The sequence below is a fragment of the Narcine bancroftii genome, chromosome 10 (genome assembly GCF_036971445.1).
Source record: "Narcine bancroftii isolate sNarBan1 chromosome 10, sNarBan1.hap1, whole genome shotgun sequence".
NCBI classification, from domain to species: domain Eukaryota; kingdom Metazoa; phylum Chordata; class Chondrichthyes; order Torpediniformes; family Narcinidae; genus Narcine; species Narcine bancroftii.
The window spans coordinates 74,516,404-74,534,339 of NC_091478.1; the positions used below are offsets into that span (position 1 = coordinate 74,516,404).

Sequence of the window (17,936 nt, forward strand, 5' to 3'; positions counted from 1 at the left end):
ATTTAAGAAGCCTCCCAGGTAACACAGAGACATAGCACAAGCTGTGTTCACTACCTTTTCTTGGCTTCTCCCTAGTTATGAAGTCTGCGACACAGTCAGTAATGTTGAAAGAACTGGTGTATTTCAAAGTCATTGTGGTGTGTGAGTTTAAATTTCAGTTGAATTTTATACCTAGTACTGTGATGAAGGTTCTTTTGCGAACAATGTAAAAGGTTATCTCTAATGTTCATGCAGCCACATAAAGAGCCCAATTAATAGAGTACTGAGTTAAAAAGAAAAATCAGTACCAAGCAAGGAAAGTATGATAGCACTGTTGTGGGATTCATTCACGAGCCTGATGGCTCCAGGGAAGAAACTATGTTTAAATCTGTTGGTGCGTGTTTTTACACTCTTGAGCCTTCTCCCTGAAATTGTGGGGGGGAGGGTGCATCTAGGGTGTGGAGGGGCCTTCAGTATGTTGGCTGCCTTTCCTGGACAGTGGGAAATGTAGATGGAGTCCATGGAGAGGAGGAAGGTTTACCTTTATTTTCTGAGCTGCATTCACTTCTTTCTGTAGTTTCTTCCGACCTTGAGCAGAGCTGCTCCTGTTCCACACCGTGATGCCTCCAGCAGGTATGCTTTTGATGTTGCAGCTGTAGAAGTTGTTGAGAGATGGGGGAGCATACAGATCTTCCTTAGTTTTCTAAGAAAATGGAGGCATTGGTGCCCTTTTCTGACAATCATGTCAATGTGCTCGTCTCAGGTCAGGATATTGGAGATACTTATTCCTAAGAACATAACGCTATCTACTATTTTGATTGCAGCAAAATATGGACAGGGGTGTTGGCTCTGTCCCCTCTCCTGAAGACAATGATCATCTCCTTCGTCTTGCAGACGTTGCGAGAAGGGTAGTTGTCTTGGTATCATACCAATAGACTGATTAATGTTAGTGACAGGAAAAATATAAGGAATAAAAAGTTATGAATGCCAAATTTATTTAATTTAATTATTTTTGGAATTAATATAGTATTATTATTGCTATGTTCCAACCAAGATTCGATGTATGCTGAATATCTGGGGTGTTATTCTGTACTTGCGGTTATCGTGGATCACTGCTCAGGCTGGAATAGGTAAGGGAACATTTGCAAACTTTTAATTTTTCCTTTTACATCCAGCATGTAAACCAAGACCTTTGACCCACCGAGTCCACGCTGACCATCAAACACCAATTTACATTCGTAGTACATTAATCCTCATTTTATTCTCATCTTCTCAACTTCCCGCTAGATTCGATCACTCACCTACTCACTGGGGACAATGTGCAGCAGTTAATTAACCTATTTACTTGTGCATCTTTGGCATGTGGGACGGAACCAAAGTACCCGGGCAAAACCTATGCAATCATGGGGAAAACATGTGACCTCCTCACGGACTGCACCCGAGGTCAAGATTGAACCCAGCCCTCGTGAAATAGAAATGTTTAGTTTAAAGATTGTATGGAAGATTTTTTGAAATATATATAATTGCTAAAGAACTAAAATCCCTCATTTTTTTGTGTGCAATTATGTTTATGTAAATATTTTAAAAAGAAAAATAATGGCAGCAGTTAGTTTTTGGAGTGAGGATAAGTACTTTGAGTGCTTCTCCCAGTACTAAAGGAAATTGAGTCATGCTATGTTATTGGCATGATGCACAGAAAATAATTCCTATAATTCATTTCATGCTTTCAAAAGTATGTTAAAATAATTCCACGGGCTCCCTCATCAGATGAGCAGGTAAACAGATTGTAGAGAGTGCTCATGAACCACGTTATGATCTGTGCTCCTCCTTAAGCTGGTCACTTGGGTTCTCAACTCTTGCAGCAGGAAGGTAGTAAAGATTGTCACCCAGCAAATTCTGCACTAAAGATGTGCATGTGTCTAGTGAGGACAGGACTAAGCTCAGTGTGTGTGTGTGTGTGTGTGTGCGTGTATATATATGTAAATCTATTTATTTAAATATATAATGTGTATGTATATATAAAATGTATGTGTATATGCGTGTGCATAATGTGCATGTGTATGTATGTCTGTGTGTGAATGTGTATATATGTCTGTAAATGTGTATATGTATGTTTCTGTGTGTTTATGAGTATGTGTATGTATGTGTATATGTATTTGTATGTCTGTGAATGTGTCTGTGTAAATGTGTGTGCATATGTTCATGTCTATGTGAGTAAATGTGTATATATGTGTGTGTGCATGTGTATGTCTGTGTAAATGTGTGTATATGTGCATCTATATGTGAGTAAATGCATATATGTGCATGTGTGTGTCTATGTGTGTCTGTGTATATGCATGTATGTGAGTAAATGTGTATATGTCTATGTGCATGTGTATGTGTGTGTACGTGTGTGTTTGTCTATGTGCGTGTACGTCTGTGTATATTTGAGTGTGTATGCCTGTGCGTATATGTGTGTATGTCTGTGTGTATATGGGTCAATTAGCCTCCTTTTTCTGCTACTATCTTATTTCTTTCCTCAAAGTTCCATGAAATTATGTTAAATAGTCAATGCAGGTGATGATACATAAATCTCCTGTATTTAACTGAAATGGCAATTTAGTTTTACTCCTTTGGCAGTAAATAAATATATGGATAAACAAACAGCAGATGGAGTTGCATCAAATGTGCATGTGTATGTCTGTGTATATATGTGCGTGTGTATATGTGCATGTATATGCGTGTGTATATGCATGTGTATGTGTGTGTGTTGTCTGAGTGTGTATATGTGTATGTATATGTGTGTGTCTGTATAAATGAGTGTATATGCAAGTATATGTGAGTAAATGTATCTATATGTGCGTGTGTATGTCTGTGTGTAAATGTGTTATATGGCGAGCTCTCACTGGCCATTGTGACAGAGGTGCACCAAAGAAGAGGTACAAGGACTGCCTAAAGAAATCTCTTGGTGCCTGCCACATTGACCACCGCCAGTGGGCTGATCTCGCCTCAAACTGTGCATCTTGGCGCCTCACAGTTCAGCGGGCAGCAACCTCCTTTGAAGAAGACCGCAGAGCCCATCTCACTGACAAAAGACAAAGGAGGAAAACCCAACCCCAACCAACCAATTTTCCCCTGCAACCGCTGCAACCGTGTCTGCCTGTCCCACATCGGACTTGTCAGCCACAAACGAGCATGCAGCTGACGTGGACATTTACCCTTCCATAAATCTTCGTCCGCGAAGCCAAGCCAAAGAAAAGAAGAAATGTATGTATATGTGAGTAAATGTATGTATATGTGCGTGTGTATGTCTGTGTGTAAATGTGTGTGTATATGTTCATGTATATGAATAAATATGTATGTGCATGTGTATGTGTCTAATTGTGTATATATATATTTATATATATATAAATATGTATATATTTTATATATATATATATGTATATTTATATATATTTGTATTTATATATATTTGTATTTATTTATATTTGTATTTATTTATATTTATATATATATATATGTGTGTGTGTGTGAATGCAACATTCAAACTTGAGATGTCTTAATATCTCCTCATATCTGTGTTTGCTGTGTTCATTTGAAGTCCCTTCAAATGTTTTACTGCATCAACAATGGTTAATTATTGCAATTTGGTGATGTGTGGCTTTAGTTGTGTTTCATGTCCTGAAAACCTAGTAGCAGAGTACTGCAGGTCAGTAGGATTTTAACAGGAAAGTGAAAGAATATAATAATCATGTGATAAATTCACATTGCTGTATTGGTGCAGAAACTGAGGCAAGCTGAAACCATTTAGATTCTGTGTCAGCTGTTCGTATCCTTGTACATACACACCTACACACATACAGACATATCTAAATGCACTGGATGTTTTCAGATTCTGGTGACACTACTAATAAATTTGATTTTATTCACTTCCATCACAGCTTTGACGTGGTTAATCATCATTATGTCTGTAATTGTAACAAGCATCACAGGCTTATCCATATCGGCAATATCTACCAATGGTAAAGTCAAATCAGGTATGTTTTAGTACTGCTTCTTTGCATTGTTCATATTAATTTCATCCAGCATACCATTCTTTTAGTCAAGTTTATTGTCATTTGATTGTACAAATACAACCCAATTAAACAGTGTTCTCCAGTCCTTGATGCAAAAAAAACATGCAGACATACCATATAACCATATAAACATTTACGGAGTGGAAAGAGGCCATGTTGGCCTTTCGAGTCCGCGCCGGTTCACTGATTTTGTGCGCCCTCTTCAGGTATTGGTCCCGGTAGATCTTCATTCAATAACGATGGACGAATTCAATGCAGGTGGAATCAGTCGTTCTCTTGCCCATTTGGATCTTGTATTTCTGCGCACTGTTGTTGTTTCTGATGAGATTCTCTCCAAATACAACCAGACATAACACACGTACAGACAAATAATACATATGCAGGACAAGTATTGTAGCCATAAAATAAATATTGTTTTATGCAAATGAGAGTCTTATATGGTTAGTGTGAGCAGTTCTTTTGGTCGTTCAGCATTCTCGCTGCGTGTGGGAGTGAGAATGCTGAAATCTGAATGCTAAAGTGAGAATTTAATCTCAGCAGTGAATGTGAGTTTAGGAGAGGCAGGTCTGGGTGACATGTAGGATCTGTTGAAGCAAAGGACATGTGCATTGAGTCTGAGAATTTTATAGCACAGAAACAGACCTTGTTGCCTACCTTGTCCATGCCAACCAAGTTGTCAACCCAAGCTGGTCCCATTTGCCTACATTCAGCCTATATCCCTCTAAACCTTTCCTACCCACATACCTGTCAAAATGTCTTTTAAACGTAACAATTTTACTACTTTTTACCACTTTCTCTGGCAGTTTGTTCTGTGTACTCATCACTCTTTTTTGGAAAAAGATATTCCTCAGTTCACTTTTAATTCTTTTCCTTACACCCTAAACCATGCTCTCCAGTTTTAGACTCCCCTACCCTGGGAATAAGACGATGACTATTTACTTTCATGATTTCTTAAATCTCCAACATTCGATTGACCTAAAAGTTACAGGAGGTGTATAATGGGAGGTCAGCAGGAGAACATTAGAATGGTCACCTCTGAAGATGACAGTGTTATGCATTAAGTCAAAGGAGAAAAAGGTGAAATTAGGTCCTCTGTGATGAGGAGTTTGAGGAATTGAATAGAGCAGGGGTGGCCAACCTTTTAATTTTTAAATTTAGACATACAGCATGGTAACAGGCCATTTCAGCCCACGAGTCCATGCCGGGGGTGATGGGGGTGGCACAGACTCGTGGGCCGAAATGGCCTGTTACCGTGCTGTATGTCTAAATTAAAAATTTAAATTGAAAAGGTTGAACACCCCTTGGATAGAGGTTACTATGGATCCTGAGACTGCAAGCAATATGCCTCCAACTAAAATTCCACATGGTTAGCAGTTTGAAGAACTGGGGTAAAAGAAGAGGGAAGTGGTTTTCACAAACTATGTCTCGGAGCAAAGGATTGGAGGAAGACAACTAGACAAATGAACTTTGGAGCTCGAGCAAAGTGTAATTGATTGGGTTGGGAGATGGCTGGGTGCTGGACCTGAAATGCCATGAACAGCTTTAATTTTTCAAGCACAAGTGGTCCAAACTCCCTTTCTTTTCTACAAGTCAGTATTCCTCACCTTTCAAGAGCTGAGCCAATGGGAGGGGAAGTGTGGAGATGGACAATTGAAGGTGGAGGATATTGCAGGCTCTATATAAAAACAGAATTCTGTAACAATAATAGAAATCAAAGCAGGAAATCTGTTTTCATTCCCGTGAGACTGGAGTCGTGCAAATTCTCATTTAATTTTTGGATTGTTGACAAGGGTCAGGTTTTTAAAGTTGTTTTCATTCTTATGTTCTCCATTGCTCTTTTTCAGGTGGGACATACTTTCTCATCTCCAGGAGCCTTGGACCCGAACTTGGAGGCTCCATTGGCCTTATTTTTGCCTTTGCGAATGCAGTGGCAGTTTCTATGCATACAGTTGGCTTCGCTGAAACTGTGAGAGATCTCCTCCTTGTAAGTTGCATTGCTTTGAACAAGAATCATGATCCCATTCAAGATCACCCTGGTAATGGATGAGCACTGGACTACTTTGTCAGCGACTGTTGAGATTTCAGCTTTTTACTTCAGGCAGAACAAAAGTTGCTATTAATTTCTCATGATTGATGATCAGGTTTAACTTGCTGCTTTCTCCTTTGCCTAGTTTGGTTCCAGTTCCAAGGAGCCATGGTCAGCACTTGTTGAGTGCATTTAAGCAACATTTATCTTTATCTTCATCTTCATATGTAGCAAACATATTATACCTGGTGGAAAACATAATTTTCATTATCACAATCTACCCATTTTCAGTGATACCGGAATTGTTCTGATCTTGCACCTCTTGATAAGGTAACAGAATGAACCCCATAACTGCTATTATAATTCCCTTGCTTGGGAGTAAATGATTTTTCTTTTGATTCTGTAAACTGTGCTCTTTACAATGTGTAGTCAGCTCTTTGACTATGATCTGAGGTCAATTACTGGCTCCCTCATTTGGGAAAGTTTTGTCATCTATAGATTTTTAATTTGAAGATACAGCACAGTAACAGGCCCTTCAAGCCCATGAGCCCACACTGGCCCATTCGGACATTGCAGAAAACCGGAGTATCCAGAGGAAACCCATGCGGTCAAGGGGAGAAAACATCAGGTTTGAACTGTAGTAGTTGGCAATGTAATAGCACAGCACTAACTGCTATGCTAACCATTCCAGCCCAGCCAAAATGTTAGTATTTTATCACATTATACATACACACTTGCACTAAACTCTGGAACACTTGACAGCTTCAGTGTTAAACCACTTGTATTGAAGGGAAAAACCAATATCTCTTTATCTCACTGCACCAAATTTGCAATATCATTAAATTTGTAATTTGTATCTCTTAATTCTCCACTTTCTTTCTTTCTTGCAGCATTTTTGGACTTGCATTTGTAGATTTTGTTAACCTGCAATTACCTTGCAATTATTGAATTTAAGTTCCATGTTAAATAATAAATGTTGTACAGTCAACGTTATTTCAATTTGAGAACTACTTACCTATTACAAATTGGAGAATTCCATTCCAATTAAATTATCAGTTGTTTCAATGCATTCAGTTTATGAACATTCAATCTGTGCTTTAAATTTAACACCTTAATGATCAATTTCAGAAACAGTCAGCACCAGGCCTTTAATTATTTTCAAGAATAGAAAACAAACATTGCCCATCATCTTAATATGTGTGAATTTTAATTGTTTTCTTGAAAAATATTAGCATCAAAATCCACAATAAAATAATTAAATAGCATTGACCGTACAACATTACATACAAATTGATCTACGAGAATCCATTTAAAAGTAGTGCTATAAACAGAAGTGTTGGACAAACTCAGCAAGTTCAGTAGTGTCCATAGGAAGTTAATTAAATGCTTTTGAAACTCAGGCCAAAAATGTTGGTATTATACCTTGGGAAAGCCTTTGCTCTCCCCACTGCAAAAGTGGGGACCTCACAGTGGCCAAATATTTCAATTCCACACTCCATTCTCATGCTAACAAGTCTATCCATGGCCTTGTGCACTGCCAAACCGAGGCTATCCACAAATTGGAGGAGCACCTAATATTCTGTCTGGACACTCCAACCAGATTGCATTAATATCGACTTCTCCAGTTTCTGTTAGACCCTTCTCTCTCCCTCTCTCCCTCTCCCTTGCTCTGCCTCCTTTCTTCCAGCTCCCCATCTCCATTCAGAGAGCTGCCTCATCATCCCCCCCCCCCCCCATCACATCAGCTTTATTTCCTCTTCTGCCCTGTCACCCATATACACCTCTAACCTCTTGCCTGTTGGCCTGTACTCTCCACTGCCTATTCTTACCTTGACAAAGGGCTCAGGCCTGAAATGTTGGTTATATATCTTGAAATTTCCTATGGATGCAATGTGACTTGCTGAGTTTCTTCAGCACTTTTGTCTGCACTACAATCAATACATTTGTAGTCTTTCCTGTTGTTAAACTCTATTTAAAAGTAACTTCTTTTGGTCACAGATTGAAATCTATCTAAGTTTAACTAGCTGTGTTGTGTGGATTTATTAATTAGGGTGTTCTACCTTAGTGCCTTTGCTGCTCAGATAGACAGGTGCAGTACACAAAAGTACTGGAGAAACTCAGCAGGATGTTGCAGCAGCCATTCTTCAGGTGTGGCACTCAGATGCTGAGTTTCTCCAGCAGCTTTGTGCACTGCATAAGGCCCCAGCATCTACAGATATCTTGCTTATTTCATTACACTAAGGTACACACATGTTCTGCATTCATCATATTGGGGTCCACATAGCTGAATGTGTTGGCTGAGAGTGCTGCAGACACACATGGAGAGAACCTGCTTTAGGTTCTGGTCCTGATTCAATGTAATTGCCTTATATCAAAGTCAAAGAATTCCAAGTCACGAAACCTTTAAGGATGGCAAGTCCTGCCTCCAGCTGCCATCTGTCAAAGTTTTGGCAGTTTAATTCAAATTTCTCTTGCATTCAGAAACTTTAAAAAAACTAATAAAAATGAAATATACCATGAGAAGTTTTTAAATAGAAAGAACAAAGATCACTCCGAATGCACGTAAATGATACTGCAGCAAAAACAATAATTGGAATTTACTTTCTCCTTCCAGTCTTTTTCACCATTTTGTCGAAGTGAATGGACTCATAAGCCCTGCAGTGGGCCCAAATACTGGGAAACTGCAGCAAATTTTTGCAATGGAGTCCATGCAGAGTGCAGCAGCAAAGTGCTTTGAAGGATTTGCTGGGTGCTGTCCAGCCCCAAGCTTTGGCCTGACGCATTTGTTCCTGCTGGCCATTGCATGAGTAAATAATAGCAATTATAGATGACACTTTCCAAGTTCTCGTATTTCCCAATTTCAAAGCTTGTCATCATCATAGAAACGTAAACAACAATATTCCGAATTACTATCTTATTTCCAGTAAATCAAACTTTGTATTTGTAGCTGTAAGTAGCTTTAATTAGTTGATAAAACAGATAAACATTTTACATAACTTTGCATCAAGATTTTCATAACGATGGATAAACAAAGTATTCAACTATATTTAAAGACATAACGATATAAAACGATAAGAAATGATTAAGACGAATTCAAAGAAAAGTATTTCGAGAGCTTATATCTTTGTCACAATTCTCCGAAGAAGAAACAAGCTCCCAGTCTGCACGGATATTACCACATACGGCGTCATAGTAACTATGGTAACACTATAAACAATTCTTATTCCTTAAGGAGATGGTCATAAAATTAACTACAAATCAAAAACACAAGGTTTTAACATTTACAGCAGTTGGCTGATGAACTAATGGCAATTCACAGCCTTCCAAGTTTCATTTGTTGCCGAAAGAATCGAGTTGCGAGTGGTACTTCTGTGTGCCGGTCCATACAGATTACTTTGCTGCCAGCAGCCTCAGTGGTTCTGCTAAGATGTAATTATTATATGCTTAATTATGCAATGTCTTTGTGTAATTTGTACAATTTTAGATCACAGAACTATTCAATAATTTCTAAAATTCCATTCTTAATTTTGATGTGTTTGAAGCAGAACTCCATTAATTTAGATACATTTTTGACATTTCCTCAGGAGCACAGTGCAACAATTGTGGATCCCATAAATGATATCCGGATTATTGGAATCATAACGGTTACACTGCTACTTGGGATTTCGTTGGCTGGAATGGAATGGGAAGCAAAGGTAAAGTTACAGAAATTAACTTTGCCAAATAATGCCCAAATGCCACATGCTTCACCCATGATCTGACTATCTAGTTGTAATCTTCCAAAAATACTTAAAATTCTAAAGAATGAAAAACTGCCGATGTAATACCCTTATTCAAAAAGGGAGGCAAAAACTGGTAAATATTGGCCAATTAACCTAATATCTACAGTTGGAAAATCGTATCTCTACGCAGAGTTGGCAAGACCTGAAGCAAATGAGTTGTTTTGGGTAAAATGGATTGATGGAAAGCAGTAGATATATTGTGTTTGGACTTCCAGAAGAAAATTTGACAAGGAGTCTCACAAAAGGTTGAGACTCAAGGTGACAGTATATGGTATTGGGGGTAATATAGTACCATGGCTGGAGGTTGTGCTAATCAGCGGAATGTAACAAGAGAGCAAAAGGGGTGACTTTCAGGGTGGCAATCAGTAACCTGCGGGTAACTGTGGGTCCACAACTGTTTAGAATGTGTAATGCTGGGATTCCTGTTTGGTGCCTGGGGGCCATTATTCGATTCTTATTTACAATATATTGTATACAAATAACCCTGTTTTGTGGGAGGGAGTAGATTAGTAGGGATATTTTTTTCCTATTTATTTCCTTTTTATTATTAAGATAAATAAGTAAGGGAGAAGTTTAACTACAGATTACGGATCATATCACAGAACAACGTGATCACATCAGAGAAGTTTAAAATATCTTGTGTAAGGGAATTTTACATGTATTATTTGTATAATTTTTGTTTTCAATATTTTTTGACATACTACATACTGATTCTAATTTACAATTGATATATATGATATGATTTGATTTATGTTAGCATTAGTATACATTGTAAAGGATTTTTGTTAAACTCAATACAAATATTTTAAAAAGAAAGAATGTGTAATACTGGGGGTGGACAAAGGAAGTAAATGTCAAATTTGCAGACAGTACTAAAATAAGTGCAAAGGGGAGTCACGAGAGGGTACAAACAGTTTTCAGAGGTTTATGACTGGGCAAAGGTTGGCAAATGAAATACAACGTGGAAAAAATGTGAAGTTATTAATTTGAGAAGAAAGAACAAATGAACAGCATTATCTTCAAAGGAGAACTGGAGAGCACTGTAGCACAAAGATTTGAGAGTCCTTGTGCACAAAATTCAGAGAGCTACCACACTGTATTTGTGCTCTCTACAGTGCAGGCAGTAGGCAAGGCTCGTGGAAAGTTGGTCTTTATTTTAAGAGAATTGGAGTATGAAAATTGGGCAGTTTAATGGCAACTGCACAAGATGTGAGTGAGACTACAGCAAACAATTTTAGTCCCCTTAATTAATGAAAAAGATTATTCCTTTGGAAGCAGTTCTGAGAAGTCTGAGGTTGGAAGGATTAAACATTGGGACAACACTCACTGGTGTTTAGAGGCATGAAGGACCATTTTATTGAAACACATATGATCCTTAGATGGTTTTAATTTAATGTATTTAGACATACAGCACAGTTCCAGGCCATTTTGGCTCACAAGTCTGTGCCGCCCAATTTACGCCCCATTAACCTACACCCCTGGTACATTTCAAACAGTGGGAGGAAACCGGAGCCCCCAGAGAAAACCCACACAGAAAGAGCTTGAAATCTGCAGAAAACTTTGTATAGAATTGATCATTATAAATTGTTACTGTTAACATTGACACCTGATAATGTTGATTATTGTTTGAGTTTAAGTTTGGAAACTCGTAAATAAAATATTTTATAAAAAGAAAGCCCATATGCAGATGGGGACAAGCCTTTTTATATGGTTTAGCTTCCCATTTTTACTGCCTGTTCACGACCATTCATGTGACCTGTAATCTACAGACTTCAGCAAAACATATAGCATGAGTTTCGGGAACAGCGTAGCCTTGGTTCTCACATCTTGCACCTGCGCTTCTGAAAGAGAACAATTTCTTTAACAGTCTCTGTTATTTTTCCATAAAAATATTATTTTTAACCCTTTTCTTGCTACTGAAATTTATGAAAAAGAACCAAATAAAGCAAATCTGTACAATCAATGCTATAGCCTATCAACATACCCTTTTTATATATATATCCCATTTTTGTGATTTCCTGTCATATTTTAAGTCTGCTTCAAGCAGTCAAAACCATGTCATTGTAAATTCACTTTCTGCATTTGCATTTGGACTTCTTCCTTTCTGATCTTGGTGCAGTCAGTGATGAACATGATGAAAGGTTTCACTAGGACATTGCGACCATGGGAAAGCGGTATCAGGGCAACTGGAATCCATCAATGCTGGCCAATTATTGTTGGACGCTGACATGAGAGACATCAGATGCTGAGTACAAATGAAGTCCAGCCGGCAAAACGTGTTTAGGTCAGTCAAACTAACACAATGTGTCAGCCTCGTTATATGATTCATCATGTAAATTCAATAAAAGATGATGTTTCCCCAACTTCCTACATGATACAGCAAATCTGAAATTATCTTTGTGTTCAGCTTGAATTTGTCAATCACTTTCCCTATTTCTTCTTCAGGAAGCAAACTTTTGAAATAAATTGTTGTCAAGTGTAATTTAAAGTGGAATGGAGCAAAAGGTAGGCATTGGTTTGTTCTTGACTGTGGAAAACCACTCTATTTTTTTCTTTCTGATAGGCTCAAGTTGGCTGCTTCTTTGTGATCCTTGTATCCTTTGCAAATTATATTGTGGGGACATTTATCCCACCGTCAATGGAAAAACAGGCCAAAGGCTTCTTCAGTTACCGAGGTTGGTGCATTGTTTCTTATTTGGGAGGTGATATCATTAAGCTAAGTTTTATGATTGTCAAATTACTGTGAGTTAAAATAAGAATCATTGCAGATTGAAGCAGTCATGACAAACTTCAGGGGGTTCCCTTACAGCCTCAGGGACTTGGTGCTGTATTTCAGTTTGTATTTTCTCCCATAACTGTGTGGGTTTCTTTTAGTTCCTACCACATTTAGCTACTGGTGAGTTTAGCTACTGTAAATGAACTCCCTGTGTAGGAAAGTGGTGGAATAATCGAGTGTAGATGAAGGTGAGCTGCAGGGAAAAAAGGGGGAGGGGGTGGATGGGACCAGTGGATTTACTGTGCCAGCAGTGTGCACAGATGTAATCAGCTAAACGGCCCCCTTTTACATTGTAATTCATCATTTGTTGTTTAGAACATAGACATAGAACATTACAGCACAGGGGGGGGGGGGGGGGGGCGTGGCAAGATGGCGTAAGGATCAGACGTGCCTTCCAGTCCTCTTCTGACTCTATCTTATTGTTTTGTCTAGAAATGCCCGTTAAAATTCTTTAAAAGTTTAGATAATTTCAGTGCTGTTAATTTAACTTATGATGGTACAATTGGTGAAAGAGAGCAAAAAAAAATGACAACAGATCATCAAAAAACTAAATTTTCCAAAAGTTCAAGTTTTGGAGCTTACCTACAGGAAAGACACCGGGACTCAGCGTGAAATGGATCCCAGGAGAGAGGTACAGTGTTCGGATGTAGAGCTCTATGTTACATCGGTAGAGCCCCCTAAAGAGGGCGCCAAACAGCCTTTAGAACAAAGAGTTACTCAAAGGCATTTGTCATCTGTAGAGGTGGCACTGCAAACTGCATCTCTTGAGATAGAAGAATCTATACAACTTGATGTACTGGGAGAACTTAATACATTATGGACTGGGGAAAACCCCGGCCAGCGTCCTCCAGTCACTGCTGGAGAGGCTGTGGCTGGGGTTTCCACACACAGTCATACTACAAGGAAGGCAACCAGAATGAAGGAAGGAACAGAAGATCCTTTGGTTATGCAGAAGAAGCAGGAATCTGTTGAGCCAAAATCTCTTCCAATTGAAAAGATTTTTGTGAATCTTGAATCTAAATTATCTTATACAATGCAGGGATTATCCAAGATTATGACTGAACTTGGTACTAGGTTTAATACTCTGGTGAAAATACATTCTCAACAGATGGCTGAGTTTGGAGCTTTTAAGCTTGAAGTGAGAGATAAATTTAATTCGTGTGAAGAAGATATAGACGAAATATGGGATCAAGTTTTTGATGTGACCAAAATGGTCGAAGACTTACAAACTCAAAATAAAAATTTGGTGAAAAAGATTGATTATTTGGAAAACCAATCCAGACAGAACAATATAAAGATTATTGGTTTGCCGGAAGGTATGGAGGGACCAGACCCAAGAAAATTTTTTACTGAATGGATTCCGCAGGTGCTGGGTCAAGAACATTTCCCAGAAGGTATAATACTGGAACGTGCTCACAGAACCTTGCGTAGAAGACCTATTTCAGGTCAAAGTCCAAGACCTGTTTTGGTTCATTGCTTGAATTATTACGACAGAGAAATAATTTTATGAGTGGCTATTAGAAATGCACAACAGAAAAAATCACCCTTGATGATTCAAAATAATCGAGTTTTCTTCTATGCGGATTTGAGTCAAGAAGTTATGTTCCAGCGACGGGAATTCAATCCTGCTAAAGAGTTGTTGTGGAAGAAAGGTTACAAGGCAACCTTTAGATATCCAGCTGTTTTGAAGGTTTTTCAAGATGGTTACCAACCAAAGTTCTTTGATTCTCTAAAGGAAGCTATAGCATTTGCTCAAGAGCTGCCAATTACTCAGTTTCAACAGAGACATAGTCCGCCGCGGTCTCTAAGGAGACAAGAGATGGAAGAAAAGAGCTGTGCTCCAAGAAGGAATGGTTGTGGTGACTCGGCAGTTGGAGCTGATTAAAAGAAGAGTTGTCCTTTTTTCTAATGTTTTTTTTTAAAAAAAAAAGGGATATTAAATAATGATGATGTTAGTTTAAGATGAAGTGAGAGTTGGGGGAGAGAACTGGATAGGCACTATTTCCTGAAAGTCATCTGCTACGTGTGAGTTATCTCACACCCATTTTTTTTGGGAGTTACTGCATTGCGCGGTTTAGACGGGAGGGGGTATTTTTAACCTCCTACCCATTTTTTTTCCTTTTTTTTTGTATTATTAGATTAAAGAATTAAGGGTTTTTTTTTTGTTTAAATATAAAAAAAAGCATAAGAAAGTATTTGATTGTTTAAAAAACTAAAAATTGATGTGGTTTTTTTTGTAAAGTTTATTCTGTAGATAAGGAATATCTGAAATTTAAATGTGAATGGGATAGATAAGTTTTTTTAAATATTTTTTCTTTAACTTTAAGATGAAAGGAGTGGTAATTCTGGTGTATATTATTTTGCTATTTTAGTTATAGAAAGAAGGGAATAATGGTGAAAGTTATAAATTGAATTGTACAATTCTTAATGAGGCTTGAATTTTGTTTGTGGTTTATGCTCCATTTGTTGAAGATATAGATTTCGTTGTAGATGTGTTTTTATTATTTGGATATCTGAATTTTAACGTAATGATTGGGGATATTTAAATGTGGTATTGGAGCTTTTATTGGATAACTATTCAAGAGTAAAAGGGAAAAATGATGGAAGAGTACTAAAATTGAATTGTACAATGCTTAATGAGGTTTGAATTTTGTTTTAAGATAGTGGTTTATGTGACTAATATGATAGATGTGAAGTTGGTTGATATTTGGTGAAGGTTTATCTCTATAGAGAAAGTTTTTTTTCACCTTTTTTTTCATGCTACAATTTTTTTTAAGAATTGATTATTGTTTAAGAATTTTTGATAGATAATGTTACTAACTTTACCAATTTTTTATATTAAGTTTGAGTTAAATATATGTTTCATCTTAACTCCGTTGTTAAATATATGCATTTAAGTTTGATTTAAATATGTTTTTTAAGTCTGATATCTTAGTATTAATTACTTTTCTTTTTGTTAGTATTTTAATCGGTTATGTTTTTGTTTTTTTTTTTGTAAGTGGGTTTTTTTTTCTTACATATATTATTAACTTTATTAATTCTTCACTCTTTATTTTGGGGGGGAAAGGGGGGGGTTGTTTTCTCATCTCCGTCCTAAAGGGCCTACCCTGTATTCTTAAACTATGCCCTCTAGTTTTATTCTTAATTTTTTTTTAATGTAATCCTATATGTTATTCATGTTATAAAATCTTAAATAAAGTTTTTTAAAAAAAAGAACATTACAGCACAGTGCAGACCCTTTGGCACTCCATGTTATTGCCAAACCATATATTCCTTTTACAAAAAAAAGTACTAAACCCTCCCTAACCTGTAACCCTCTATTTTTCTTCCATCCATGTGCCTGTCTCAGTCTTATGTTTCTACCTCCATCACCATCCCTGGAAAGACATTCCAGACATTGGATGATACCCTGATATCTCCCCTAAACTTCCCTTTTTATATATGTCCTCTGGTGTTTACAATTCCTGCCCTGGGAAACAGGGGCTGGGTGTCCACCCTTATCCGTGCCTCTTATAATCTTGTAGACCTCTATTAAGTCTCCTCTCATCCTTCTACACTTCAAAGAGAAAAGTCCCAGCTCAGCTAACCTTGCCTCATAAGATTTACTTTCTAGTCCAGGTAACATCCTAGTAAATCTCCTCTGCACCCTCTCCATAGCTTCCACATCCTTCCTATAATGAAGTGACCAGAACTGAACACAATACTCCATTTGTAGAGTTGCAACATGACCGCTCAACTCTTAAACTCAATCCTCATATTAATGAAGCCCAACAAACCATGGGCCTTTTTAACTACCCTATCAACCTGCGTGGCGACCTTGAGGGATGTTTGGATTTGGACCCCATGGTCTCTCTGTTCATCCACTCTCTTAAGTAACGGATAATTAACCCTGTACTCAGCCTTCTGATTTGTCCTTCCAAAATGCATTACCTCACATTTATCTGGATTGAACTCCATCTACCACTTCTCCACCTAACTCTGCATCCTGTCTATGTTTTCTTGTGACCTTTGACAACATTCAGCTCCATTCACAACTCCTCCAACCTTCATAAACTTACTGACCCATCCTTCTGCCTTTTCATCCTGGTCATTTATAAAAATCACAGAGCAGAGGCCCCAGAACAGATCGTTGAGGTACTCCACTAGTGACTGAACTCCAGGCAGGATACTTTCCTTCCACTACTACTCCCTGCTCTCTATCCATAGTTGTATGGTTTTACTGCTCATATCCACTCTTTGAATTGCTCTCATCTTGGCAACTTCAAATGATTCCAAGCAAGTTTGCAGTGTCTTTGAGTGTTTGTCAATTGGTATTACCTCCATCTAACGGGGATGTGATGAGTCATTGGATGATAGCATGAAAATCATCCAGGGGTCTTGATTTTTCTTTGCAGGTGACATATTTGCCCAAAACTTTCTGCCCAACTGGCGAGGTGAGGATGTATCGTTCTTTGACATGTTTTCCATTTTCTTCCCCTCTGCAACTGGAATCCTGGCGGGAGCAAACATTTCTGGTGATTTGAAGGTAATTTAAAAACATTCTGAATGAATGGTTTCTTTCGATTTTAATGCCTTGGGGCAAGTATAAAGATCCCTTTTGCACTTGTAATGGTTTCTCTTGAGTTTTTTTTTGTTTTAATTGCAAGATACACCAAAGGCCTACATTGAAATTCTGTTTTCATTTTCTTTGTGTTAATATTGGAAACATTTTTTAGAAGCATCCTTGAAATTGGCTTCAAGATATTGTGCATTGACTTTGTGTCAATATAATAGAATGCATCACGAGTGAGTGATGTGGCTGGGAAAATTCAGAAGGTGTGGGGAAAGGAGAACAAAACTCATGGTCACGCATGTGCGAATATTCTAAATGTCATTATCAATTCAGTTGTCATTAATTATAGGAAATGGAATTGGATGTGTAGCCCAAAGTTTTTTCTTGTAACCAAACAAAAAATACCCAGTTTGGTGAAGCAATGATAATAACAGAAAAAAAACACCCTGAATTAAGTAAAATATAAGCTTCTTCCCTAATCTTTCTTCCAGCAGGAAAGAAATAAATCAGGTGTGGGCTAAAGCTTGTGAAGGAGGAGGCATATTTCAGATTTCTCTGCTTTGGAAAGATTCATAGTTAAAATCAACAGTGCAAAATATGTTTGTGCAGAATGATCAAATCAATTGAGAGAGAAGTGCAGATACAATGAATTTAGCAAAACTAGAACTGCTTGAAGAGAAGGCCTTCATTGTAGGTGTGAGAGAACTGATTGTTAATTGAGTTTTCAGGTGACGTTTCCTCATTTATCAAAGCCAGGATGGTTTAA

General features: G+C 37.7%; 1 protein-coding gene across 2 annotated transcripts in view; it reads left to right on the forward strand.

Annotated features, from left to right (window-relative positions):
- Window positions 1–17,936, forward strand: part of slc12a3 (solute carrier family 12 member 3) — a 71,339-nt gene that overhangs the window by 14,170 nt on the left and 39,233 nt on the right. The window contains exons 3-8 of one of the 2 annotated variants that reach the window (XM_069901357.1): window positions 1,034–1,109; window positions 3,900–3,995; window positions 5,879–6,018; window positions 9,645–9,755; window positions 12,406–12,517; window positions 17,013–17,143. In XM_069901357.1, coding sequence (XP_069757458.1) covers window positions 1,034–1,109; window positions 3,900–3,995; window positions 5,879–6,018; window positions 9,645–9,755; window positions 12,406–12,517; window positions 17,013–17,143 — 666 coding nt within the window. Of the gene's footprint in view, window positions 1–1,033; window positions 1,110–3,635; window positions 3,668–3,899; window positions 3,996–5,878; window positions 6,019–9,644; window positions 9,756–12,405; window positions 12,518–17,012; window positions 17,144–17,936 lie in introns of those variants that run through there. The other variant, XM_069901358.1, reaches the window with a different exon arrangement.